Here is a 27,550-nt window from a genome sequence, read left to right as displayed (position 1 = left end):
TTGGCTGTGCATGGTAATTTCCTTCCAATAATACAAGATAGAAAGTGGAAAGGAACCTGACAAACAATACCTCAGCCAGATAATTAAGATCAACATCAACAGTGATGACATGCTGCTAGTATGTACCCTTGATATGATATGACATGATGAGAACGGTACTCAATAGCAATAGGCAGTGTAGTCTTCCTCCCCAGAACATACTTCCCATGTCTCATCATGAGAAAAACGTCAGACAAATTCCATTAGAGGGACATGCTATAATATATATGACCACGCTTCAAAACGGTCAAGGTCATCAGAAACAAAGTTGAGAAACTGTCACAGCCAAGAAGAGACTAAGGAGATATGACTAATTGCATATGGTATCCTGGATAGGATCTTGGCCATTAGGTAAAAACTAAAGAAATATGATTAAGTATGGAATTTAGTTAATAATAATATATCAACATCGGTTCATCAATTGTTGACAAATGTATCACACAAACATAAGATGTTAATAATAGGGAAAACTAGGTGTCAAGTAAATGGGAACTCTCGTACTACCTTCACAACTTTTCTGTAAATCTAAAACTAGGTTTAAAATAAAGTCTATTTGAAGCTATAACTGAATTTCAAAGGACATACTTTTAGACAATTTACAGAATATTGGCAACCCTTGATAATCTAGGAGAAATTGCTCTCAGACCGCAATGTTATAGGGAGTTCTTCTCCTGAACAGCAGTTGGGTTCTTATGTGTTCACTTAGTTAATCTTGATTATGTTCTCACCTTTTCTTTGGCCACTAGGAAGCTTGGAAACAAATCAATTAGTAATTATGATGAACCATATAGTTTCTATGAAGCTCTTGGCTTTATCTTATTCTATTAATATTTTACTCCATTGTGACTTTTTAATATTTTTATCACTGCTTTTATCTTCTATTATCAGTCACATCAAATCTCTTTCGAGGGAGGATTTATACATATGAATATGTTTTTGTCTGATTATACAAAATTTTATTACTCAAATTTCTGACTTCCCACTTCTCATGTTACCAAAATTCTGGACAGTTATCCACTAAAGGCTAGGATGTGGCAAATTACTACAACGTTGAGCTTTAGTTCTTGAATTGCAAAATGGTGATACCACCACCTGTTTTAACTGATGGTTGGGAGGACTAATGGGGTTCACATTTGTTAAAAAGTTAGCACAGATATAGAGAATGCAGTCAATAAATGATGACTATGATGATTATATAAATTATTATTTAAAAAAATAGCAATAATTATTTTCATCAATATAATGAAAAGAATGGAGCTGAATTACAAATTAATCATAGGCCAAAGTGGTGATTTTCTCAGTGACCTAGAAAAACAAGAGTAGCTGCCATAGTTTAGAAGATAAGAACAATAAATAAAGCGAGGGGGGAGGGGAAAGCAGGAGAAGAGAGAAAAACAGATAAGAGGAGGAGGAGGAAGACTTCTTACACACCGTCACTGCCAAAAACAAGTCTGAAGGCTTAAGACAAGGTGAAATCTGATCACTTTTTCAGCCATGACTCCACTAGAATAATAAAAAGAAAAAAAGAAAGGGAAAAAAAACACCCTCTAGCCTTTTTGGCACCCATTTCCCCAAGGCCTCCCAAAACAATCACAATAAGAGCCAGATAAACACCAATTCTGAACCTCTCCTTGGCCCAGAGGATGCCAAGTTCATGTTCCACTGTCCAGAGTGTTTTTTGGCATTCGTACATTCAAACTCAGACCCTCATCTTCCTTATTCTAGAAGATGGAAAGACAATGGGGATTTTTCATTAAAAGAACTGTGAATTGTTTGAATACTACGTGCTACACGTTTTATCCACAGTACCTCTAACCCTGACAGGACTGCCAGATGAGGACCTGAATTTGGGCAGGGGGTGGGGGAGGGGGAGGGTGGTAATTTACTCCAGCTGCTCACAGACAGTACATAGCAGAGACGTTGAACCCAGGTCAGTCTGACTACAAGGATTTCCCTCTTTCCGCTAGGCCAGAAGTTTAATGCAAAGACTCCCTGCCAAAATCGATACAGTAAGGAAACTAAATAAAATAGCTAGGGCTTCCCTGGTGGTGCAGTGGTTAAGAATCCACCTGCTGATGCAGGGGACACAGGTTCAAGCCCTGGTCCGGAAAGACCCCACATGCTGCGGAGCAACTAAGCCCGTGTGCCACAACTACTGAGCCTGCGCTCTAGAGCCCGCAAGCCACAACTACTGAGCCTGAGTGCCACAACTACTGAAGCCTGCATGCCTAGAGCCCGTGCTCTACAACGAGAGAAGCCACCCAATGAGAAGCCCAAGCACCGCAACGAAGAGTAGCCCCCTCTCGCCACAACAAGAGAAAAGCCCGCGTGCAGCAACAAAGACCCAACACAGCCAAAAATAAATAAATAAATTTATAGAAAAATAAAAGAGCTAATTCCTTCAAAACCTTTCTCAGCGCTGTGTTGGAAGTTCTTCTGTCACCTTACTCAGTCAGTCCATACAATAACCCCATGGAGTAAGTACTGTCATTACCCCAATTATATTTATAATTGAGAAAGCTCTGAGATTACTTGTTTCGCCTGATCATGCAAGTTGAAATAGAGAAGAAAGAATGAAGAGATTGAGGAAACAACAAAAAAGAAAGACAGATGTAAGAGAGAAGTGTGCCTGGGAGAGGGCAACAACCTTTACAAGAGGAACTTGGTGCCTGGTGCCCAAGGTCCACAGGCTCAGCTCTCCAGAAGAGCAAAGGTGGAAGGGAGGCCTCTGAAGGTGCTGGCGAGTATGGGCAAGGGGCGGGGAGGGGACTGCAAATACACGCTAAGGAAAGTAGAATGAGTCATGAGTGTCTCAGCCAATAAAAAATGGCAGGGATGACTGGACAGTCAATAAATCATTTCTGAGCACTAAACTTTCTGCTTCCTCAGGATTTCAGATTGTCACAGGTGGGCAATGGAAGCCCCCAAGCATGTTCTGATAGGCCAACGAGAAGCTGTCCACCTTTAAATTTACCAAATCCATCCGACCTTTCAAAATACGTCCAATCCTTCACAGGTATGGACCACCTTACATATTACTTTCATGTATACTCTGTTAGGCAATGTTGTCCCAACTTACCGGACCATATAACCACCTGGGGCACTTGTTAATCACACAAATTCCCAGGTATCCCATAGGGATTCTGATTCAGGAGGCTTGAAACTGGAAGCCCTGAGGATCTGGGCTTTGAATAAATGATTCGGCTGATTCCTATAATCAGGCTAGTTTGGTATCACAATCCCCATTTTATAGATAAGGAAAGTGAGATTCAAAGAAGGTAAGGCCACTCCCAAGGTCACCAACCTCTTGCATGGCAGAACTGAGGATAAGTCATGTTGTAACTCCACAGTGGATAAGCAAAGCAATGCATTTAAATCTATCTGAGCCAGAGCTAGCTTCAAAAAGTTGGCTTCTTGGTGTCTTAATATGGCATTAGACACTTGGAAATGGGGGTGTGGACTATCTAGCACTATCAGAAAAACAGGGAGGACATCAGTGAACTGGATTGATTAACATCCAAGGAAAAAGAGAAGGAAAATCAAGGTCCTCCTCCATCTGTAGTTCTGCTTTTGAGTTCTCAAGGCTTGTGGGGGCCAATGGATTGTTATCAATACCCACACTATTAGCACTGTTTTGACTCCTAGGTCCATTTGGCTAAAATAATCAAAACATTTCCTTCACTACTGCACAAAGATAGGGAAAAAAACTAGAGAAAGGTCCTGCCAGAAATAACTCTAGACAACTAATATCATACCAAAAGAGGAATGTCCAGATGAGATCTTCACCCAAACAACCCCCTCCCCATTGATGATAACAATATAATGGTGACTAATTGCACCTTCTGGGTTAAAGTTCAGACCACTCCTCCAGAGCCCTCTCCCCAGAGAGGGATGAGTACCTGAGGTTTACTGAGGCCATTTTAATATGCACGTGAATCCCCTCCACCCTAGCATTTCATTAGTGGGAGGGGAGAATAATCAACAAGATGAATGATGTGCTTGTGAAATACATCTTCTACTATCTCCTTTCTGGAAGCCCCTGCTGCCAAATGAACTATCACACTCTCATCAACTCTCTACAAGGAAAATCCAAATCATACAAAATGAGATAGACAGAAAGAGCACAGGGAAAATGGTACTCCCATTCCCAGCTTCTCATGAGTTTAAATAAAAGGGAAAATAGGGAGGATTTAGCGCTCTCTAAAAGAGATGACTTTAAGATATACCTAAATATATACATACTCATGCAGGTTTTTCGGTCCTCTGGGAAATGATCCCCTTTCTCATATGCAATTCTAAATCATTTCCAAGATAAGAAGACCCCTCCCTGCCCTACTGCCCCCTCCCCTTGTGCATCCCCTGAAATCTGAGGTCAAGATGACAACAGGTTTGCATGCTTTGAGAGTACATGTCCAATCTGTCCATATATATGCACATCTGTGCACACATCCATTGTAGCAGCCACAATCACACTCCATGAGTATTTTTAAAACTGTCTCTGATGTGTAGCACATAACTTATTTATAATATTTGTAATTTCTTGAGAAATACTGTTGACTTCAACATACATACTTCTACACTCTGGGATGATTCAGGTACGTTGATATAAAAAGCAAAATAGTTTCATTAACACACCCATCTAGTTAAAGTTAAAATCACCTTCCTTGAAAAACATAACTCTTGCCTTAATTTTAGGGGCCAAAAAATGTTTCTTTTATTCATCACGTAAAAAGCGCCTTTGGAAAAATAGTCACATTTCACAATGGACTATTCACGTCTCCTTTAAATGTGTCCAATTTTAATGAATGGTCTTCACCTTGGATACCCACATTCCAGGCCTCATAGGAACAATGGTGTTTGGGCATGTGCAGTGGAAGTGGAAGATGGATTCAAGATGTTTCAAGTATGCAAAATCACATGCAGATGTACAAACAGTGCATCCAGTCAAAGCGAGTTAAGAAAGCAATATATATATATATATATATATATATGTGTGTGTGTGTGTGTGTGTGTGTATATATACACAGACACCCGAGAATGGATGAACACAAATAAAATCCAACTCATAATTAACATACCGTGCTGTGACACCTGTTGCCTTCCACGATAAGAAGTCTGGGAGATCAAAGAAATGTCCCGCCTTATCCCAGCAAGTCTCTCTCAAGTTCTGCCAAATTAAATACATATTAGAATCAATTATGGGCTATTTTTTCTCCCCCTCTCCTCTTTCAATAATGTTTCAAAATTTTCAAAACAAAAGCATAGCCAACAATGCCCAATAAAACATCTGTTCAGGGGCTGGGAATGGTGAGTGATATAAAAGCAGTACTATACAGGAAAGAAAAATTGGCAATTATTGATCCTTCCAAAAATGACTATAATTTCCCTTTTATTCCTCTTTGCCAACCTGGAGCAGGAGGAAGTACATTCTGCAAGGGTACGCAATCCATCTTCCCAGTGAAGGGCAAGAGGATACTCTTCAAGACACATAAAAAGATTTCAAAGCTGAACAGCTGTGAACTGGGGAGAAAAACCACACTAAGAAATTACCCAATGAAATGCAATGTGTCCTGCCATGAAAAAGTCTCCCCAGGCTGACTGGTTCCAAAGGCAACAGGAATGATAGTCCCTGTCCACAAAGAACTTCCAATCTAAGCCAGAGAGAATGGTACGGAATCAAGCTATTCTTATAACTTTTTAAAATATTTGTTCCTTCCAATTTCTTCCACACTGCCAATGTGGTCAGATATTTTTTTCCTGCCACTGGGCTTTTTCCTTCCTCTGCCACCTCTGTCTGGAACACTCCTTCCTCACCCACCACCCTGCTGCTCTGCCCACTTTGGTTAACCCAATCCATCCTTCCCTGGGGAGGTCTTTCAGGATCTCCTCCTCAGGTGAGGTCTGGCTGTCATATAACCCATATCACCCTGCAAGTAGTTGTATAATGTCCTTCTCTTCTGCTAGGCTGTAAGCTCAATGAGGTCAAGGATCTTGTCAGTTTTATGCACCATAATATCCCACAACTGTCTTTTCTCCTCCCCGGCACAGGACTGGACCCTTAGCTGTGAGGTAGAAATCACATGACTCCAGTCCCCCTGACACACTTAACTGGACTAGGGGTGGACATGTGACCTAACTGGGCCAATCAGATTCCTTCTCCCAGGAATTTAGAATCAGGATCCAAATGGAGTCATTTAACTTCTGCCTTTGAATGGAACTGGAGGTGAGATAAACTTGGAAACTGTGAAGTGGCCATTTTTTTGCCAAGGACCTGGAGAAGTAGGACTTCAAAAAGAGAAGAGCAATACAGACAGAAGCAGCAGCAAGAAAGGTTTCCTACCACCCAGGCAACTCTCCACGTCCTGGTTTCAATTATTCCCTCCCCGAGAGGCTACAACAAAAAGGAATGTATCCTAAGTACATGGGTATCTTTGGGAACCTAAAGGCAACAAGACAGAAGATCCAAAAGAGACATATTCTAGTATCTGCTAGCAGGTGACACATAGCAGACATTCGATAAATATGCATTGAACAACTAGACAAACTGCTCAGTTTCACCTTCCAATCTGTCTCAGGTGAGAGGCGCTTCAGCGTTTACAAAGGGTTTCCACATGTGTTACCTCCTTAGAACAACACAAAAGTCCTGAGTGCTGTTCTATCTATTTTATAGACATACAACTATTCTTTATCTATATTTGGCCTCAAATTCTATGAGTTCTTCCTATTTTCTCTTCCCCTATCACCACTCTCTGAACACAGACATCCACGCACAGCAGAGAAACTGAGTATTAACCCAGGAACAGGGTCCCATTAAAACAATAATAACATCAAAAGGGCTCAGATGTAAAAGGCAGTGTCAAGCCCATTTTCTGTTGTTGTTGTTGGTTGTTTATTTTAAATTCCTAAGCATTTGGGTGAGCGCTTACATCTAGAAAGGGCTAAACTTTCCTTTGAACACCCATACGTCTTAATGTTAAACAAAGCAACACTTAAAGTTGACTAAATATGCCAAACGTAGCTCTGAACTAGCAGTATCTTTATATGCTAATAGATCAGTCAGAACATGGTAGCCTTTGAAACTATGAGTCAAGCTACTAGTATGTCTTCTGGGTAGTCCCCCAAATCTCTTTCCATGTGCTCTGTGGTTTCGGTGATCAGTTCTCAGGGAGAAAAGGCATCCTCCTTCTAAAGACTTCAGAAATCCAAGGCCAATCAGAAATAAACCACGAAACCACTGCAGCAACGATCAGTGCTACCAGCCAAAGCCAAGCAGTCTTCCTGAACTCAGAAAATAACTGCTTCTGTTAGATCTTGTATACAGTCATTACAGACCTTGCAAAATGAGAGCTTTCAGCCTGTAGCCACGCAGACAGCCTCTGTGGACAACGGAACCCAGGCAGAATGTCTCAGAGACAGCATCAGGCCTCTGGCCAGAAAGAGACACATCGGGGGCAGGAGGGACAAAGCAGCCTGGCGGCGCCATCTTTTCTTGAGACAACGCCGGCTTCACTGGACAAAGCCAGAGACCCTGGCTCAAACTCTCCACAGAAGGAGTGACCAGAAATGGCATCATATAAGGAGTGCAAGGCACCCTTAAAAACGCACATGGTCCTGGGGGAGAAGACAGCAGTAGTATTCCCTGCCTTCTCCACAAGCAAAGTCTGCAGCTTAGCCAGCAAAGGAGACGGGGAAAGCGTTTGCCTGGATGAGAGGGATGTCTCCAGAAGCCTGATCCCTTACTTGGAGATGCTGACACCACCTATGAGGTTCCCATGGTGTACTTAGGTTGGGCTACATGATTCACAAATGCTTAGTCATCAAATGCCAGATTGGCCAAGGGCCTATTAGCCCCCGTGGATGGATTCTTAATCCAGTTCTATGAGAAAATCTCTCCATCCCTGCCTCTCCCCAACCAGCGGAGTCCCAGCCAAGGGCCTCAATCTTACTGAATTAATTCCATCCTTGGAACCACTGGGCCTGCATCAGGCACAGCGACTGTCCTCTTAGATTCTTCCACAGCTTACAACAGTGCCCCCACGTTCCTCATCTCATTGGATTCTCAGGATGGTTCAGAGGTTGTAGGTGATACACAACAGTCTGCACGTGAAGGATGCAGAAACTGAGGTTCAGATGACAAGGCCTTAACCCAAAGCCACATGGGGCTTCCCACTCTAAAGTGAGCGTTCCTTCCTTCCCAGGCCACAGTCACCACCCTGAGGCTCCCAGATCTAGCAGAGCTGTGGGTTTTGGCCTTTTGGAAGCATCATGATGGAAGCTATTACCATTCTTTACAGAAGAAAAGCCCTCCAAAACACATTTTTTCTAATGTTTTTTGTTTGTTTGTTTGTTTTTGCGGTACGTGGGCCTCTCACTGTCGCGGCCTCTCCCGTTGAGGAGCACAGGCTCCGGACGCGCAGGCTCAGCGGCCATGGCTCACGGGCCCAGCTGCTCCGCGGCATGTGGGATCTTCCCGGACCGGGGCACGAACCCATGTCCCCTGCATCGGCAGGCGGACTCTCAACCACTGCGCCACCAGGGAAGCCCTCTAATGTTTTATTAAACTTCAGAGATTTCACTTTCAATCCTGGGCAACTCACTTAACTTCTACATCCCTCATAACAACTTCCATGCACAAATGGTACACGGGCTAGAGCAAACACAGAGCAGGTCCCCAACACAAGCCAACTTTAGGCGCATCTCATAATGTGGGTGCTGAATCCAGTTCAAACTAGGAGCTCTCTGTGCTGAAGGAGTTAAGCCTCTCCTCCAGTTACCAAGCAACTAACAAAAAGTAGTCCTTTCAAGGAAAAAAAAAAAAAAAGAAATCAGCAGTGATTGGGGTGTATGACTTGGCAATAAAGGCTTCTGCATTCCAATAACAATCCTTTGAGCTAAGCAATCCCTCAGGCTTGAAAGCCACCAAAGAGAACAAATCTCTTTTTTAATCATCTATTACTTCATAAAACCACACTCAAAGCACACACAGCTGCGGGTCTTGGCAGAGGGCGGAGGTGGAGTAGTGTATCTGAGGTTCAAGGCCAGGCAGCAGCCACCCCACCAGCCTGGGGCAGAGAGTTGGAGCTTTCCCCCTTTCCTTCTCACTGCCATGTCCAGGGAGGCAGTGAGGTCTCTGCTGGCTTCTAGATGCCAAGGGAACTTGAGGGTAAAATGAAGCAGACGCTGTAATGTATGTTGGGAGATGCGAGGGTCTAGGAGCAGCATGGGAAAGTAGGGATGACCAATTAAAAAAGGATCAACTAAGTATTTTGTCACGACTTGCAGTGGGATTCTATCTGGGCTCCCTGCTGTGTGCAGTGAATGAAAGGGAAGAACAGAGCTCCCTAATTCCCTCCCAGTAAATGGTCCTGCCAGAACATCCCAAATACTCACGATGTTGTTTTCCAGCAGAACGTCCCCTAAAAAAGCAAAACCTTATCCTCACTCTATATTCACAACTGAGAATTAGGGCACAGGCTGATGGCCCAGAAAGGAGAGATATTTCAGGAAGAAACTTAATCCTCAACTTCATTCTTTAAAAAAAAAAAAAAAAAAGATGCTGAAAACATGGACTGGGTCATAATCCGCAAACAGAAACTTCCCAGAATGAATGAAATAACTGTGTTTCATACTCCCATCCACAGAGCAAAAGACCAAACACTGCAGATATTTTAAGTCAGACAGATACGCTGAGAGGTTTGTGCTACCAGTGACATCTTTCTAAAAACTTAAAACTTACCATGACGTTTCTTTGTTTAAAATGGTTCGACAGTTCCTTGCGGCCTAGAATCACATTTTATCTCCTTGGCATGGCTCTCAGGACACGTAACTTAGCTCCAACTTGGCCACTATTTGTTATGACTCCTTCTTGGCTCACTGCCCATTATCCCTGTCTTCATCACTCCCCAACCTGATCTCACCTCATTTCTTTCTCTTCCCCAAACGCACTGTACTCTTTCATATCTCCCTGACTCTGTTGAGGCTGATGCTGCTACTTGGATTGACTTTCCCATCTTCTCTCATGATCAAACGTCTACCTTCGATTTTCAAATGCAGCTCAAATATCACCTTTTCAGTGAATCCCTCCATCCCTTGCTGTGTCCTTATTATCTATTCACGTGCCTCAGTCCATCTCAAAATTTCAAACTCCTGGAGGGCAAAAAGCCGCTAACTTTTTTAAATGCAAAAAGTTTCAGGAGGTATAAAGAAACTTAAAGTCAAACTCTTTTAAAGTAAAATTACAGGGCTTCCCTGGTGGCGCAGTGGTTGAGAGTCCACCTGCCAATGCAGGGGACACGGGTTCGTGTCCCGGTCCGGGAAGATCCCATATGCCGCGGAGAGGCTGGGCCCGTGAGCCATGGCCACTGAGCCTGCGCGTCTGGAGCCTGTGCTCCGCAATGGGAGAGGCCACAGCAGTGAGAGGCCCGTGTACCACAAATAAATAAATACATAAAAATAAAGTAAAATTACAATGAAGCTGGAGAAAGATGTGTGCAAAGGAAATGGTAATTAATAAGGTGATGTATGATGATAATATAATGAGCCTGATACCAAGGTTTGGTAAGTCAGCCTCATAACTTTCTCATAATATTTTTCGTGTGGCCCTATATCTGCCTCTAATGAGTAACCACAAACAGGGTTCAGAGAAGGGAAAGGGCTTTGGGGCCTGGGTGGCCAAAAAAGACTTCATGGAGGATAGATTTGAGCTGAAGCCTAAAGGTCAAGTAGAATAAATATTTATGCTACTACTGAGAATGACACCCAAAAAACAAAACTCTAAAATGACAAGGTAGATCACCCCCTTTAGAGAAGGTTTTGTTTAACTGTACTGTACCTTCACAGAATTTATTTATAAAATGAAAGAATTCTATTGTATAATTTAAATTATTTAATTTTCAAGAACTGGATACATATATGCATCTTCCCCCCACACCTCCCCTAGAGCTCTACTGTTCTACAGAAAGGTAAATTTATAATCCACACTAGAGCAGATTTTCCAACCATAAAAATGTTATCATTTGCATGAAAACGGATCGTATTCTGCAAAGCTGACTTTGCCCAGGAATGTGATACACCACATGCATTAGGAAAACAAGGCTTTGGTATGTGGGCCCTAAGAACTTTGGAGTCAGGCAGACCTGAGTTTGATTACTGTCTTCACCACTTCCCAGCTGTGTAGCTTTAGGCAAATTAATTTCTCTAAGCCCCAGTTTCCTCAAATGCCACATTACTAGCATCTACCTCAAAGGACGTTGGGAGGGTTAAATGAAATAATGTGGAGTGCCTGATAAGTCAACGGATTTCACTCTAATTACTACTGCAGAGCTTCACGTGTTTCAAAGTGCTTTGACATGCATGATCTCATCCGACCTGTATAATTCTTTAAGGCAAAGAATAGGGGAAAGGTAAGAAATTATAAACCTCACCTTTCAGGTTAAGAAAGTAAAACCCAGAAAGGGATCACAACTGTCCCAAGGTTACACAACACGTAAGTGGAAAGACAGACTAAAATGTAGACCTCTAACGCCCAGCCCAGTGCTAGTTCAGGGGTCTGCCTCCCTAAAGCACAATAAAATGCAGAAGGAGGAAAGAAGGATGCCATGGTAACCTAGATAACACAGTTCCTCGTGGGTGGTACTGTCTGTGGAAGGGAGGGTTCTAAGAGAAGAGAGGGCTTTGGACTGGGTAAGGTCTTGCAACAGACGTGAAATAAAGTGGGAGACTTGGACAAACAGAGAAGTGAGGAGGTCTTCCTCACCACCTCACTCTCTTGGATCCCTTCATGCCCTTCTCATCATTGCTATTCTATCTCCTTCCTGAGCTCCTTTTCCTTAGTTTCCCTTTAAATGCAGAGAGATGTTCTTGATTCATCCAAATGCTCTTCTCACTTTTCACATGCTTCCTGGACAATTTTAATTATTCCCAAGGTTCCAACCAACTACTAGTTGAGTAACATGCACGATCTCAAACTCTAAACTCTCCTGAGACACGTCTCCTGGATGCGCCACTGCACCTCTAACTCGACACGTTCATAACAGAATCTGTTATTTTCCCCAAATGTTTTCCTCCTCCTTGGTTTTCTATGTCAGGGGATCCAGTTACCCTAGGAGTCATCTTCTCCTTCTCTCTCATTGCTTACATCCAATCATCCTTCTAATTTAAACTCCCAATTAATCCATAAAGAGGTTCCCACCTCTTCACCCCCCCTGTATTAGTCAGGGTTCTCCAAAGAAATAGAACCAATAGGAGACTACATATATATATCTTATGTAATATATATATACCTTATATATAAAATATATATCTTATAATATGTATATCTTATATATCCTATATATATATATCTCCTTCATATATATGACATCTATGTACATTTGTATATTTCTTCATATATGTATATTTATTATCAGGATTGGCTCACACGATTATAGAAGCTGAGAAGTCCCAAGATCTGCAGTTGGCAAGCTGGAGACCCAGGGGTTCCAATCTGAGCCCAAAGGCCTGAGAACCAGGAGAACTGATGGTGTAATTTCTAGTCCAAAGGTCAACAGGCTCAAGACCCAAGAAGAGCCAAGGTTTCAGTCAAAGACAGGAAAAGACCAATTTCCAGCTCAAGGCAGTCAGGTAGGAGGAGTTCCCTCTTTTTCAGCCTTTTTATTCTATTCAGGTCTTCAATTGATTAGATGGGGCTCACCCACATTAGGGAGGAGAATCTGCTTTACTCAGCTGACCAATTCAAATATTAATCTCATCCAGATACACCCTCACAGACACACTTAGAATAATGTTTGAACAAGTGTCACCCTGTGGCCCAGTCAAGTTGACACATAAAATTACCCATCACACCACATCTTCACTATCCTATTTTCAGTCCATCACATTCTATCACCTGGATTATTGCCATCCTGTCTATGGTATACCACAAAAGTGGCCAGAACTCTCCCCAACCCTGTATTCATGCCCTTTGCAGTATGACTCTGTAGCTCCTCGCATTAAGAGGTGAATCTAGAGAAATGCAAATCAAAACTACAATGAGGTGCCACCTCACACCAGTCAGAATGGCCATCATCAAAGACTGTACAAATAACAAAGGCTGGAGAGGGTGTGGAGAAAAGGGAACCCTCCTACACTGTTGGTAAGAATGCAAGTTGGTGCACCCACTATGGAAAACAGTATGGAGGTTCCTCAGAAAACTAAAAATAGAATTACCATATGATCCAGCAATCCCACTCCTGGGCATATATCCAGAAAAAACTATAATTCAAAAAGATACATGCACCCCTATGTTCATAACAGCTCTATTCACAACAGCCAAGACATGGCAAGCAACCTAAATATTCATCGACAGATGAATGGATAAAGAAGATGTGGTACACATATACAATGGAATACTACTCAGCCTTAAAAAAAAGAAAAAATAATGCCATTTGCAGCAACATGGATGCAACTAGAGATTATCATACTAAGTGAAGTAAGTCGGAAAGAGAAAGACTAATAACATATAATATCACTTATATGTGGAAACTAAAATACAACACAAATGAACCTATCTATAAAACAGAAACAGACTCACAGACATAGAGAACAGACTTGTGGTTGCCAAAGGGGGAGGGGGCTGAAGGAGGGCTGGAGTGGGAGTTTGGGGTTGGCGGATGCAAACTATTATATACAGAATGGATAAACAACAAGGTCCTACTGTATAGCACGAGAACTATATTCAATATCCTATGATAAACCATAATGGAAAAGAATATTAAAAAAGAATGGTGTATATATATATATATATATATATATGTATAACCGAATCACTTTGCTGTACAGCAGAATTTAACACAACATTGTAAATCAACTATACTTCAATTAAAAAAAAAAGAGGTGAATCTGTTTCTCCACCACTTGAATTGGGGCTGGGCTTAGGACCTGGCTTGACCAATGCAATGAAGCAGAAACACCACTGTGCTACTTCTGAACTGAGCTCTTGAAGACCTTGCTCTTGTCTTCTTGGAATGTAGAGCTGCCACGTGAGGCAGCTCAGGCTGACCTGCTGGAGGATGAGAGGACACGTGGAGCAAAAACCAACCGTCCCGGCCAAGGCTCCACACATTCAAGAGAGCCGAATAGAGCTAAGATCAGGAAACCCAGCAGCCCTCCGGAGACTCCTGAACACATTCAGCAGAGACAAGAAAATCCATTTAGCTTAGCTCATCCCTAATCAGTAACCTGCGTAATTACAAGGTAAATAAATGGTTGCTTTTTTACTCCATCAAGTGTTGAGGTGGCCTGTCACTACCCTAACTGATACAGCCTCTTTCAAATTTTAACCCCCTCAATTCCCTCCCTCTACACAGCCAGTTAGAATGTAATGGCCTATGTAAAATGAATATTTGACTATATAAATCATTCATTCATTCCTTCATTATTTATTTGGTATCCTCTACATGTCAGGTACTGTGCTCAGTGCAAGGGAAATGAGAGCAAACAATAGACACAGCCCCACCCACAGGGAGCTTTCAATGTAGTACCCTTTGCACCCTTCAAAGTTTTCTACTACCTTTGGAGTTAAAGATTAAATTTATTAACGTGGCATGTACAAACCATGTCTTACTTGCCAGCTTCGTCTCTGATAGATCTGAGATACTGCACTAAAATCACATACATCGTCCTTTTTCTCACCATTACATCTTTATTCATAGTGTTCCTTATCTGGATACCCTCCCTCCCTCACTTGGCCAACATGTGCTCATCATTTAGGACTCAAGTGTTACGCACTCCATGACATCTTCTCTGATTCCCCTAAGCTGGGTAGGGTGTTCTGTGCTATGCCCCCATAATACTCAGTGAATATCCCCATCATAGCCCTTCCCATCATCTGTTCACATGTTTATCTCTCTCCCTAAACTGAAATCTCTAAGAGTCAGGGACTGTGTTTTTGTTCAGTCTCGCTGTTCCTAGGACCTCGCACTGTATCTGATCTATAGACAAGGAATAACATTAGGTGAATGAACAAATAAATGAATGAGCAGAGATGTGCAAGCTGAACAGGAGTTTATGGAAATGGAAATAAGAAATGAATGGATAAGTGAATGAGGTTGTGAATAAGGACTGTCCCAGTTTCTCTTTTCTCATTCAAGTTAATGGCTTTTCACCATCTGTCTTAGGGGCAGAGACATATCCTAGCCAAGCCAGACTGCCAGGAAGATAAATTTCTCTTCTTAGGGTGAGCAGGTCCCTTGGAGAAGTTTCATTTTAATTGGAAAATGGATTCATTCACTTCCTGGCTGGAACTCCTGCGTCAGTGCAGCACCAGGCTGAATGGCTTCCAAGCGTACTGGAGAGGGGGCTGAGGTGGGAAAAGCGCTCCATCAAATGTCGAGTGCTCTGGGACATCTGAGGACAACCTGGTGTCCAGTCCAGGCTGGCTCCCAGTGGTGGCCCTCTTCTTTCTTTCCCCAATTTCCTTCAACCCAAACTTTGCTTACCCCCAACACATAAAGGATGGGTGTACTTTACGGTTCCATTTGGCATTTCTCGGGGGCTCCTCTGGATATGTATATATGTGTATATATATCTCCTTCTTTATACCACTGTCATTTCCTGCAGAGCACAGACAAGGTCCACGACTGAGAAATCCCTTCACTACTCAACTAGTAGAAGAGCAGAACTTCATAAACCCTTCCGTATGATGGATGTGTAACAGTCCAATGTCACAGAAAACATCCCTTTCTAAGGAACACTTCTGCATCTTTTGTGAAGGGTCCTTGTATAGGGCACTGAACACTGTAAGGTTTTTGTGATCTGGCTCCAGGCTTCCATTTAGCCTCACCTCTCAACACCTTTGCGTTTCAGCACCCCTCCTCTCCCCTGTCCGATTCCTCAAACTGACTGATGCAATGGTAGTTCTAGTAACACAACGTGCTACTCTACATGGAGGTGCCTTTGCACACTCCACTGCCTCTTCTCCAGAGCCAGACCGCAAGGGTGCATATCCTGGCTCTAATACGTCACAGCTGTGTGACCTTCAGAAAGCAACTGAACTACTCTTCACTTCTACTTCTCTGTCCTATGAGAATTACAGAGGACAACAGTACCATCTTCACCACAGAGCTGTTGAGAGAACAACGAGCAAGTGTATGTGAAGTGTGCAGAACACCAGCTGGCTCAGAGTGAGCACGTCTTAAATGATTGTTCTTATTAGTTAGAATGTCAGTCCCGCCACGTTTCCAACTTCAGGAAGGAGCTGGGGCTTTGGAGACTGACACACTTCAGTTCAGACCTTGGTTCTCCTAAGGGAACCCTCCTATACTGTTGGTGGGAATGTAAACTGGTACAGCCACTATGGAAAACAGTATGGAGGTTCCTTAAAAAAACTAAAAATACAGTTACCATGTGATCCAACGATCCCACGCCTGGTCATACATCCGAATGAAACTATAATTCGCGTCATACATTTTATCCATTTAAAATGTACAATTAAATGGTTTTTAGTATATTCTCCAAGTTGTGCAACCATCACCATGATTTTAGTACATACTCATCACCTTAGAAGAAAGATGTTCCTCATTTCCCCTGACCCCACAGTCCTTAATCTACTCATCTTTCTATCTCTATGGATCTGCCTATTCTGGACATTTCACGTAAATGGAAAAAGTGGTATTTTCGTGACCAGCTTCTTTCACTTAGCATAATGTTTCCAAGGTGTGTTTGTGATGATTTTACTGCTTTTATCATGAGCATTATACCTGCTTGGAGAGAAAAAACAAACAAACAAAAAACAAAAAGACACATGCACCCCTATGTTCCCAGCAGCACTATTCACAATAGCCAAGACATGGAAACAACCTAAATGTCCATCAAAAGATGAATGGATAAAGAAGATGTGGTATAGAAGATGTGGTACACATATACAATAGAATATTACTCAGCCATAAAAAAATGAAATGATGCCATTTGCAGCAACATGGATGGACCTAGAGATTATCATACTAAGTGAAGTAAGTCAAAGAATGACAAATACCATATGATATCACTTATACGTGGATCTAAAATATGACACAAATGAGCTTATCTACAAAACAAACAGACTCACAGACACAGAAAACAGACTTGTGGTTGCCAAAAGAGAGGGGGTAGAAGAGGGATAGACTGGGAGTTTGGGATTAGCAGAGGCAAACTATCATATAGAGAATGGATAAACAAGATCCTACTGTATAGCACCGGGAACTATATTCAATATCCTGTGATAAACCATAATGGAAAATAATACGAAAAAGAATGTATATATGTGTATGTGTATGTGTGTGTGTGTGTGTGTGTGTGTGTGTGTGTATGTATGTATAACTGAATCACTATGCAGTACAGCAGAAATTAACCCAAAATTGTAAAGCAAATAAGTTTTAAAAAATAATAAAATTAAAAAAAAAAAATAACACCTTGGTTCTCCTACTTGGTAATTACATTACTCCTGGCCAGTAGTCACCTAATATCTCTGGGTTTCCCTTTGTTCACTGACAGCAGTGTTTAACTCATTATATTGATAGTATGATTCAATTCAGTGAGGTTATGCATGTTACAACGCTCATCCTGGCACATCCCCAGTAAATGTTAGTTTCCCCCACAATCCTTACTCTTCTCAAATTATATGGGGCCTATCCATCTTCCCTATTAGACTCTTAGGTCCTTTTAAGGAAGGACCATAATTAACTCACCTGTAGCCCTACAGTTAACATGAAATAACTATTTCTTAAATGCAATACTTATTGACCATGCAATAATTTGTCTATCAGTCCTGGTTTGTGGCCAGGTGTGTGCTACATGTGAAGGTAACCATAGATGAAAGGCAGGAATATACTGGTCCTAATCCTCAGGTTGCTTACTGGTGAGGTATAGCAAAGAGTCTGCATAGGAAACACCCAGCCATGATACAGAAGCAGCACAGAATAATTCAAGTTTGAAAATATCTGATTTATAAACTAAGGATGCTGCATGGTCATGAAAGAAAGGCACTGTTGTGGGCAGGCAGCAGAAGAAACGTATTACTTGGGAGGTAGTGTCTGACTTCGCTGTGGAGGGAAGGCAAAGACTAAGGAAGATGGGATGGAGGGCAGTCCAGCTGGGGCAACGGGCCTGAACAAAAGTGCAGGAAGAAGCAGCACCTGCATCCCTGGCCATGGAAAAGGAGCCCTGAGAATGTCAGCCTGAGAGATGTGCACTGAAGTGGAGTAGGAAGCAAATCTGAATTCATTAGACAGGCCACAAGAGAATGGGGGACCTTGAGGTCTGAGCAGGGGGTGATTTGTTACTCCAGTTTTAGGAAGGTTAGGACAGAAAAAAACATGGTGGGAAATCTGGAGGGGAGAAGAGGTGGAAGGCAGGAGGACCAGTTTCCATACATATTTCTGACACGGAAGAAAGAGACAGAACAGAGGAAGAGGAAGAAAGAAAGGAAAAGGGAGGCAAAAGAGAAGATGAGCGAGAAAGAAAATGAAACAAAGATTAAGTGGAAGAGAGAAGTGGAGAAGGAATGAGAAGAAAAAGACAAAAGCAAAAGATGAAGAGAGAGAGAAAGGGAAGATGGGGTGAAGAGAAAGAATAGTTTAAACATGAGAAGGGAATAAAGTGAGAATGACAGAAAAAGAAAGAAATGAAAAAGACGTGTGGAAAACAAGAGCAGGACCATGACAACGTCCCGACAATGAGACATAACGTGGAGAAGGAAGGGCAGAAGGCAGAGCCCCTCTCGCGGTCTGCAGCCAGCCTCTCCTCTGGGTGAATGAAGTCATGGCTGATGTCACCACCTCTGAGTCACACGCCCACCAAAGAGAAGGAGGAGGCCCCGCCCGGGGTTCCGTCCCACCCTCCTGGACAAGAGGGGTTCATTCTCTGCCTTGCGCTCCGGGACATTGTCTAGTCTGGTCCTGAGAGGACTGAAATGAGGAGGGCTTCTCCTTGAGCCCAGGGAGGACACTGCCGCCACAGAAGCACGCCAAGCCTGTCATCACTGGGTTCTCAGATCCAGGCCCTGAGGTGCGATGGTCAGAACAGGGGCGACAGAAGCTTCTGGCTTTTCTATGCCTGGGGCTAGGGCTCCATCCCATGATGTCCAAAAAGGAAATTCCCATAATGAATGGTACTGAATACGCAAAAGGGCCTCCAAAGGTGCCTTTAGACCGAGCTAGAACTGCTTTCTCACATTCTAGGCTCACACCACGCTCTCTCTGCAGCCCCACGGAGGCCTCCTTTCCTCGGACTGCCAGACCTCTTCCCACGCCAGTCCATCCACCCCACTGAGTGCTTACCTCCATTAGCCCCCAACCTACATGTCACCTCCCCCTGGCTCCTCTCCCCCAACCCGGGCATATTTCCATAAGGAACTGAATTTCCATCCTACCTACAGAGCACTGTGCCTTTATTTCTGTCCCTCTTCTAGAATATGAGCTGCTTGAGGACAGGGACTCTGGTTTACTGCTATACTCCCAGCATTTAACCAAGTACTTGAAATAAAATAAATTTTCAATAAATATTTGCTGAATGAATGAATGTCCTCGGTCAACTCTGGCAGGAACCGATGGGTATCATGCTAGTATTTTTAGACCTCTTCTGAGGTCTAAAGACCTCTCCTCTTACAGCCATCATCCTGAGAATGCTGGTTACTGAAGACAGTGCCCCATAAGCTACTAATAACAGTGCAAGTGAAACTGCTCTGTAAACAGTCACTTGGGGCATCAGAGGATGGATTTACTCTCCCCCTGATTCCTCCACTCTCCACAACCCTGGGCCTGTGAGCTGCTGTGGAAAGGGCACAGGCTTGAGTTAGATTTGAGTTAGATGCCCTGCTCTAGCACTCACTCCTAGCCTGTTTCAAGCTCAAACACAAATACTACTACCTACTCCCCAAGTTGTCCATCAAGATTAAGCACGGTTAAAAAAAAAAAAAGGGCCTACCCTCAGACCATGTGGATTTTCCCCTTCACTCTTAGCTCTCTTAACTGCATCTAGAGTTAAGTATATGAAAAATAGACCTCACTAACCTTTTTCCCAGAAATCAACTTCTATCCTAATCATCACCTGAAAATACATCCCTACCACCAGCACCCTACAACTTACCAAATAACTTCTCATACAAAATATTGTTGTCAATACCATTTCATGAACAGGAAACTAAGGCGCCTAAGTGAAATGAATTGCCCAAGATCATGCAGACAGTTAAGTGAACAACCTGGTGTGAAACCTCGGCCACTTGAACTCCAAACCCAATACTCCTTCACTGCTGCCTGGCTGCTGCTTCCCAGCACATGGGCGGTGCTTGATAAATACTTGCACAGTGACTCACTCCCTTTCTCAGGTCCACGGTCTGGTCTCTGACCCCCGGTCAAAGCCAGACCACACGGCCTCATGCCAAGACAACTGCAGTAGGTTTCACTCTGGTCCTGATTCTCTCCTCTATCTTAGGCTCACAGAATGCCAGCACCGAAAGAGAACTTCAGGAGTTACGGCTGTTCCCAAATGCCAGTCCCTGAACCGGTGCTCATCCATGACTGGTCATTTTCACTAATCAGTGGTGAATAATACAAATAATACTAGAGAAGATGAAACCCTTATTATTAATAATATTATGAATAATTAATTGGTAAAAAGATCTTACGTCCTGGTAGCTTGCTTTGCTTTCCTTGGGCAAGCTCTAATACTCTGCACATGCAGCATTACTGGAAGGAAACATTTATCTGTGCCACAGTTCAGACCCTTAAGCAAAGCCCGAATGAGAGACAGAGGCCAGAGGGGGCAGAGCCACTTACCCAGGCAGCTTCTAATTCCCTCCGAACACTCCCTAGTCTTGCATTTTTGAGCCAGAAGACACTGACTCTTGAGATGACACAGCCTGGAAGCCAGACTAAAGCAGCTTTTTGAGAGGGTGTGGGTAGGGGTACTGATGAGGCTGTAGAGCTGAGATCAGACTTCCTTTTACTACTGAGGTCACGCCCAAGTTTCACCTAATCCACAGCCTCTCCATACAGGAAGGATTCAGAGAGATGTAGGCTTTGATGGGGATCCCTGAGTCCCTTTGTCATTCAACCAGCAGAGTGGACACAGCTTCATGCACAGAGACTGGCCTCCAGTGAGGTCTTAGCTGCAGAAGTACTGCCAGGACCCTGGGGTTCAGAAGAGCTAAGGAACTAGTTGGATCATTTATTCATTTTTTCCAACTGCAGATGTTTCAGGAGGAGGTAAATGCAAAGAGGAGGAAGAGGCCAGCTCTTTGGGAGGTAACTCTAACGTGCTGGAGCAGCGGTCCCCAACCTTTCTGGCACCAGGGACCAGTTTTGTAGAAGACAATTTTTCCACGGACCGAGGGCGGGGAGGAGGATGGTTCAGGCGGCAATGCAAGCGATGGGGAGCTGCAGATGAAACTTCACTTGCCCGACCGCCGCTCACCACCTGCCGTGCAGTCCAGTTCCTAACAGGCTGCAGACAGGTACCAGTATACGGCCTGGGGGTTAGAGCCCCCTGTGCTGGAACACAGACGAAATAGAAATGGGTTGGAGTTTGTGTAGTGGAGGGAATCTTAGACCTCACCCGGTCTCAAGCGTGATTCTTTAACTGTGAGTCTAACTTAGGTAACTTTTTTATTCTAGAGTTCATATTTATCTTCAAAATTTAAGCCAAACAAATGTGGTATCTGGGATCTGAAATTTAAACTAAGAGAACCAGGTATCTCATCTGTAGGACAGACCGGGGCACCTTGCCCCTGATAAAGACTGGAGTTGACCAGCTAACTTGTGACTCCTTATATTCATTTCCTAGAGTTAGAAAACCCAGGTTTTTGCATCCCAACACTGCCAGAAGTAACAGCCAGTAGGTAGTAATCCATCTAACTCCCTCCATCCTCATCTTCTTTATCTGTGAAGTAAGTGCTAACATCTACCTCACAGGATTTTCAAAAGAATTAAGCAAGATAGCAGAGTTAAAAGGTAGATAGATAGATAGTTAATAAATTCAGTAGATAGTTAATAAATTCTAGTGCAGGTGTTGATGATGTTTGTAGACAGCAATCAAACAGAGTCAATATCTTAAATAGAATTTAGTAAGTATCTCGGAAAGATATTATTTCAAACTGCTTTCACAAGGGTAACAATATCTCAACTTACTCCAAAAACTTAAGGTGGATTGATTGGATGGATAGAAGGACATATAGATGGATATATATGTGATAAACCAAGTACAGTAAAATGTTAATGGCAGAATCTAGGTGATGGTTCTAAGTGTTCACTATAAAATTCTTTCAACTTTTCTGTATGTTTGACAATTCTGATAATAAAATGTGGGGAAAAAATGGCTTTCACAGCCTCTTACATTTGGTCCTAGACTTGGGAGCCCCTTGAGATTAAAGGATACTCTTGGCTTCCGCCTTGTCTCCCCATCACCAGGTACAACGCCTTCCTCATAGCAGTTACTAGACGAATGTTTGTTTCACTGATTAAATGAATATATCCCTACAATAGCAGCACAGTTATTCTCATTTTGAAGACAATAGAACCAAAAAAAAAAAAAAGAATAAAACCAACCCATATGTTCAGAGAAATGAGATTTACTTACCCCTCCAGAAGAATGCTGTGACTTGCATCTTGTCAGACTTCTGGCCTCCCTCCTCCCTTTCCCCAGTTAACATCCACCTATCCTGGGCCCCCAGATTTCCAAGCTAACAGTCCACCTTAGTGCAGCTGATCATGCTAATGAGTTCTTGTATCACAACACACATTAACTGCACTGTATATTTTAGTGTCTTTTCTAAAGACAGTATTTTCCTCCAATAGATGTGACCTCCATTTTAACCACTGTGAGGAAAGAATTTTCTTCATTTTTTGTTTTACATCGAATCATACCATGTGAGCATAAGGCCAGCCAAACTTAGCAATCTTTCTCTCTCTTCTCTGGTTATACTGTAAATTCCTAGATGTAGCTGACACCCCTACACAGTGGTCGGACAAGGCTGGCAGCAAGGAAGCTGGGCACGTGGACTATGCTATTACAGCCGTAAGTCTGGAAAGGACCAGGAAACAAGAATTCATTTAGCAAATATTTATTGCATATTTTTTCAATGACAAGCACTGTGTTTGGGTCGGGGAAGACAATAGTCAGGTATGGAGAGAAAGGTTTGGTCCCTCCTCTTACGGAGCCAAGAATCCACCAAACCAGATGAGGAAGGAACATGGTGCAGCAGAAAAAAAACAAACGAGAAAAACAAGACAGGATTTAGATCCAAAAGGACCTTCATAAAGACCCAAGCCTGATACCTGTGGACAAGTCACTGCATCTCTTTGAGGCTTACTATATTTATCTATAAAATGTAACAAATAGTTAACGTTTAACTTGCAAGGCCATGTCACCAATCAAATAAAGAAAACATATGTCCAAGTCACAGAAGTTATAAAGTAAAATACAAAATAAAGTATCATAACAATAGCTGACATTTATTAAATGTTATTAGGTATCAGGCCAAGTCCTTCTTTTTTTTAAAAATTTTGGCCTGCTTTTTTAAATTACTCTGTTGGACTATAAAAGTAAAAGAATACAGCATATATTTGGCATAAATCAAATATGCAAATGCAGGGATAAGGAAAGGATTCACTGTCCAGGTAAATGAAGGCAGGCCATCAGCCTCAACACTCCATATATTTTAGTTACGAGCCCAGTTTATGGGAAGACCACCCTGGAGAGAAAATCCACAACAGATGCCCTAACATCAGCTGACAGTACCGTCCGCAGTGCTCAAAGGCTGGGAGGAATCTGGTCCAAACGTAAAACGGCCCTAGTATAAACATTCTAAAGAGAGCTTGTCTGATTCAGTTGATGTGTCTTGGATTTTCTTGGGGGTGAAGGGAGCAACATAAAGGGGTTAGTCCCCTCAGAGCACAAAGACACAGAAGAGAGGCCCAGAGGAGTTACTGCATCAATCTCACAAAATAAGCAGTGACTCGAGGTAACAGACTGCAGCCAAGGGATGGCTCTGGGGTAGAAAGGAGTAGTAATACTCCAAACTTCCTTTTCCACAACAGGGAAGAGAAAATGAAAGCACACTCAACTTGCAGTGGATCTTTACTTTGGAATGGAACTATCTGGACAGACAAAACCCAGCAATCAAAAATGGCATGATAAATGATTTGATAAGTTCATGCATCCATCCATTAAAATATGTACTGAGTTATCAGTGTGAGATGCTAAGCAATGCCCTAGACACCAGGGACATGGAGATAAGTGAGGTGCAATATAGTTTAATGAATTCCAGGGTAGAGGTAAGGGGAGGATGCCATAGCGGACAGAGGGCAGGACCCCAATCAACATAGAGAAAGTCAAGGAAGGCTTCCTGGAGCTTGAAGAATTAGTATAAGTTTCCCCAAGTGAAAAGAAATGATTTTAAGTTTGCCAGGCAGAAGGAAGACCTCAGCAAAGACCCAGAGGTGTAAGAGAACATGAGTATGGTATCCTTAGATCCACTGACCAAGAAATTCCCCAACTGGAAAGTCTTTCCATTTCTCTAAGCATTTTGTTATAGGAAAAGTAATGATGGATTCCTTGAACAAACTCCCGCAGTCTGGGTCTCAAATCCAAGTGCCTAGACGGGTAGTTGCTGGAAAAGGAAATGGTGAGGCAGGCTGGGTGGGGACCACTGTGAAATGAAGGACACTCGCCCCTTCTCGAGGGGCAGCTCCTGCACAACTCTGGCCAGTTCCTTCCACATGGGAATGTGAACCCAGGACTGCTAAATCCTTTTGTTATTTTTTCTAGAGAAGCAGAAAAATCTGGATTTTTATGTGAAATTTCTTAGTTTTTAAATGTTGGACACTAATTCAAAAAAGAATTTTTTTTTCAAGCACAGGGTGGGTCCACCAAAACCCATCTGGGGACCAGATTCAGCTTGTGGGCTGCCAGCCTGTAACCCTACACATGAGCTGAAATGAGCAACAGGGCAGTGAGGGCCAACGGATATAGCCCAGGGGCTGGAGGAGGGCTGGACTTGGTGAGGATCCTGGTTCTACCACTTATTGCATAGCTTTGGGGAAGCAAGCTACTTAAGCCCTCTGGGTCTTGTTTTCCTCATCTGTAAAATGGGATAATAATACTGTGTCACTGAGGGGCTTAGAGGAAATACTGCATGTAAAGTCCCTCATACAGTGCAGAGGGTTTAGGAAAATAATCCCAAGAAGAAAAAAAAAATCCCATGCTAAATAACGAAGTGTTGTCAACCAGAAAGGTTAGCTAGGACTATAAGATTACTTTTTAATGGAAAAGTACAAAGAAGTAATAAAAGCATGATCTTTGTGCTGTAACATTAGCAAACTATACCAACCACGGATAGTGTCTCATTATTGTTTTTTGTAATATACAGCCATTTTTTTTCTATACTGTAAGTCTCTTAAGACAAATGCATTTATAAGACTGCACAGCCTCATAACTTTTTTCCCTTTCACATTATAGTGTAAACTTTGTTGTTCCTATACAAATATTTATTATCTACCCAGTACATATGCCAGAAGGATCTTTTTGAAGTCATAAAACAGATCATGTCACACGCATGTTTAAAATCCATCAACCATTTCTCACTGTCTTAGAATAAAATCGAAATTCCTGTCCACGGCCTCAAGGCTGTGCAGGATCTGGCCCCTGGTCACTTCTCTTACCCACCTCCTGCCACTCCCTGCCTTGCTCATACCTGGCCAGCCCTGCTGACCTCCTATGCTGATCTCTCAGGTGCTTTCCTCCTCTCATTGAATCTGCTGCTCCTTCTTCCTGAAAGTCTCATCATTCTTGTCAACCAAAACCTCCCAAGAGAACACACTAGCTATGCCAAATCTGTTCATCTGCCATTCTCCTTCACAGCATTTTCCAGAAAACAAAATCACTTTGCCTATGTATTTGTCTCTGTGTCTCTTTTCTGCCGCTCTATGCTAGAATCTAAGTTCCCAGAAGGCTACCCAGGGCCCTCATCTGTCTTGCTCACCTTGCAACCTCAGTGCCCATCATATAGGAGACACTCAGCCAAGACTTTTTAAATGAAAAAAACGAACCTACCACCCATTGTTCCCAGCCTCAGATTCTCCTGAAGTCATTACTTCCAAGTTTTTTCCCTGAACTAGATTATTCAAACCCTGCAAGACAAACACTTGAAGAGGTAGTAGAGTGAAATGGCTCTGAAATGAGTCTATGGGTCTGAAATGCCAAGGTTCAAACCCCAGCCTTGCCATTTATTAGCTGAATAACCTTAGGCAAATTGCTTAACATCTCTGGGTCTGTTTTGTCATCTGTAAAATATGAGACTTGACTTCATAGGGTGGTTGTGAGGATTAGATGAGTTTAACATGGATGAAATGCTTAGACAAGTACTACGTATATAATAAGCACTGTATACATTTTAGCTACTGTTTTCATCTAATTCCTTATTCTGTTGTTATTGCTTAGTCCAAAAAGGCTGTAATTTTGGGGACTTCCCTGGTGGTCCAGTGGCTAAGGCTCCGCACTCCCAATTCAGGGGGCCCGGGTTTGATCCCTGGTCAGGGAACTAGATTTCACATGCCACAACTAAGACTTCCATGCCGCAACTAAAGATCCCATGTGCCAAAACTAAAAGATCCTGCATGCCGCAGCGAAGACCCGACTCAGCCAAATAAATAAATACATATACATATACGTGTATGTGTGTGTTTTTAATTTTTAAAAGGCTGTAATTTTGTGAAGACAGAGACCACCTCTGGGTTCCCACAGTGAAGTGCACAGGTCTCCACAGGAGGGGGATGGGGGATGGAGCTGTTTGTATGGTTCTTGATGTACGTATGCTTGCATGATACGAGACGAGGAGTAAGACACTTAACATTTTTGAGCCTCAGTTTCCTCATTTATAAAAAGAGATAATATCTACCCCACATGACTAGTGTAAAGATTAAATAATCATTGTGGAATAAAATAATTCTGGGGCTGGAGGCACTGGTGAATTTTAGGGGAAACAAGTAGAAGGTATTCAGTAAGTCAATCAGCTTTGCAATTCAAAGCTGGCTGCTTTCTGGTATAGGTATTACACATAGGATGTGGATGATTCAAATAAATGAATGACTCTGAAAATATGCTTTATACTCTTCTACTATTTTCTATGATTGTCTCTGACAACTCTGTGGTCATTTTTAGGTGGTTTCCATAGCTGTTATTCAAACAGGAAAAGCATACCACTCATTACACTCAGCTACTTAAAATAAGATATTCTAGTGTTTAAAATTCTCTCGATTGGTGCTAGAATGTTATTGACATGCCCATCAGTAGAGACAAACATTTTTATGCACCGTGGAAGTGAGAATTAGACTACTCTTTGAATAAGATATTTTACAAATATCTGACTAAATTATAATAATTCCACAAAGCTGATATTATTATCATCATTTGACAGCTCAGCATGCTGAAACTCAGAGATGCTGACTTAGCCTAAGGTTGCAAAATCGGTAAATGGTGGAGAAAGATTTAAATGCAAGTGTGT

The 27,550-nt window shown here is 42.5% G+C and overlaps 1 protein-coding gene across 4 annotated transcripts in view; it reads right to left on the bottom strand.

Annotated features, from left to right (window-relative positions):
• Nucleotides 1–27,550, bottom strand: part of FGGY (FGGY carbohydrate kinase domain containing) — a 420,429-nt gene that overhangs the window by 347,644 nt on the left and 45,235 nt on the right. For all 4 annotated transcript variants that reach the window (XR_013828299.1, XM_079921233.1, XM_079921234.1 and 1 more), the window contains exon 5: nucleotides 5,118–5,206. Coding sequence is in view for 3 of the 4 variants with exons in the window: in XM_079921233.1 (XP_079777359.1) it covers nucleotides 5,118–5,206 (89 nt within the window). In the remaining variant the exon portion in view is untranslated. The remainder of the gene's footprint in view (nucleotides 1–5,117; nucleotides 5,207–27,550) is intronic.

The sequence above is a fragment of the Stenella coeruleoalba genome, assembly GCF_951394435.1.
Source record: "Stenella coeruleoalba genome assembly, chromosome: 1".
In the NCBI taxonomy this organism is placed as follows: domain Eukaryota; kingdom Metazoa; phylum Chordata; class Mammalia; order Artiodactyla; family Delphinidae; genus Stenella; species Stenella coeruleoalba.
Note: the sequence above shows the minus strand (reverse complement) of the source record. Positions and strands in the feature narration are given on the sequence as shown.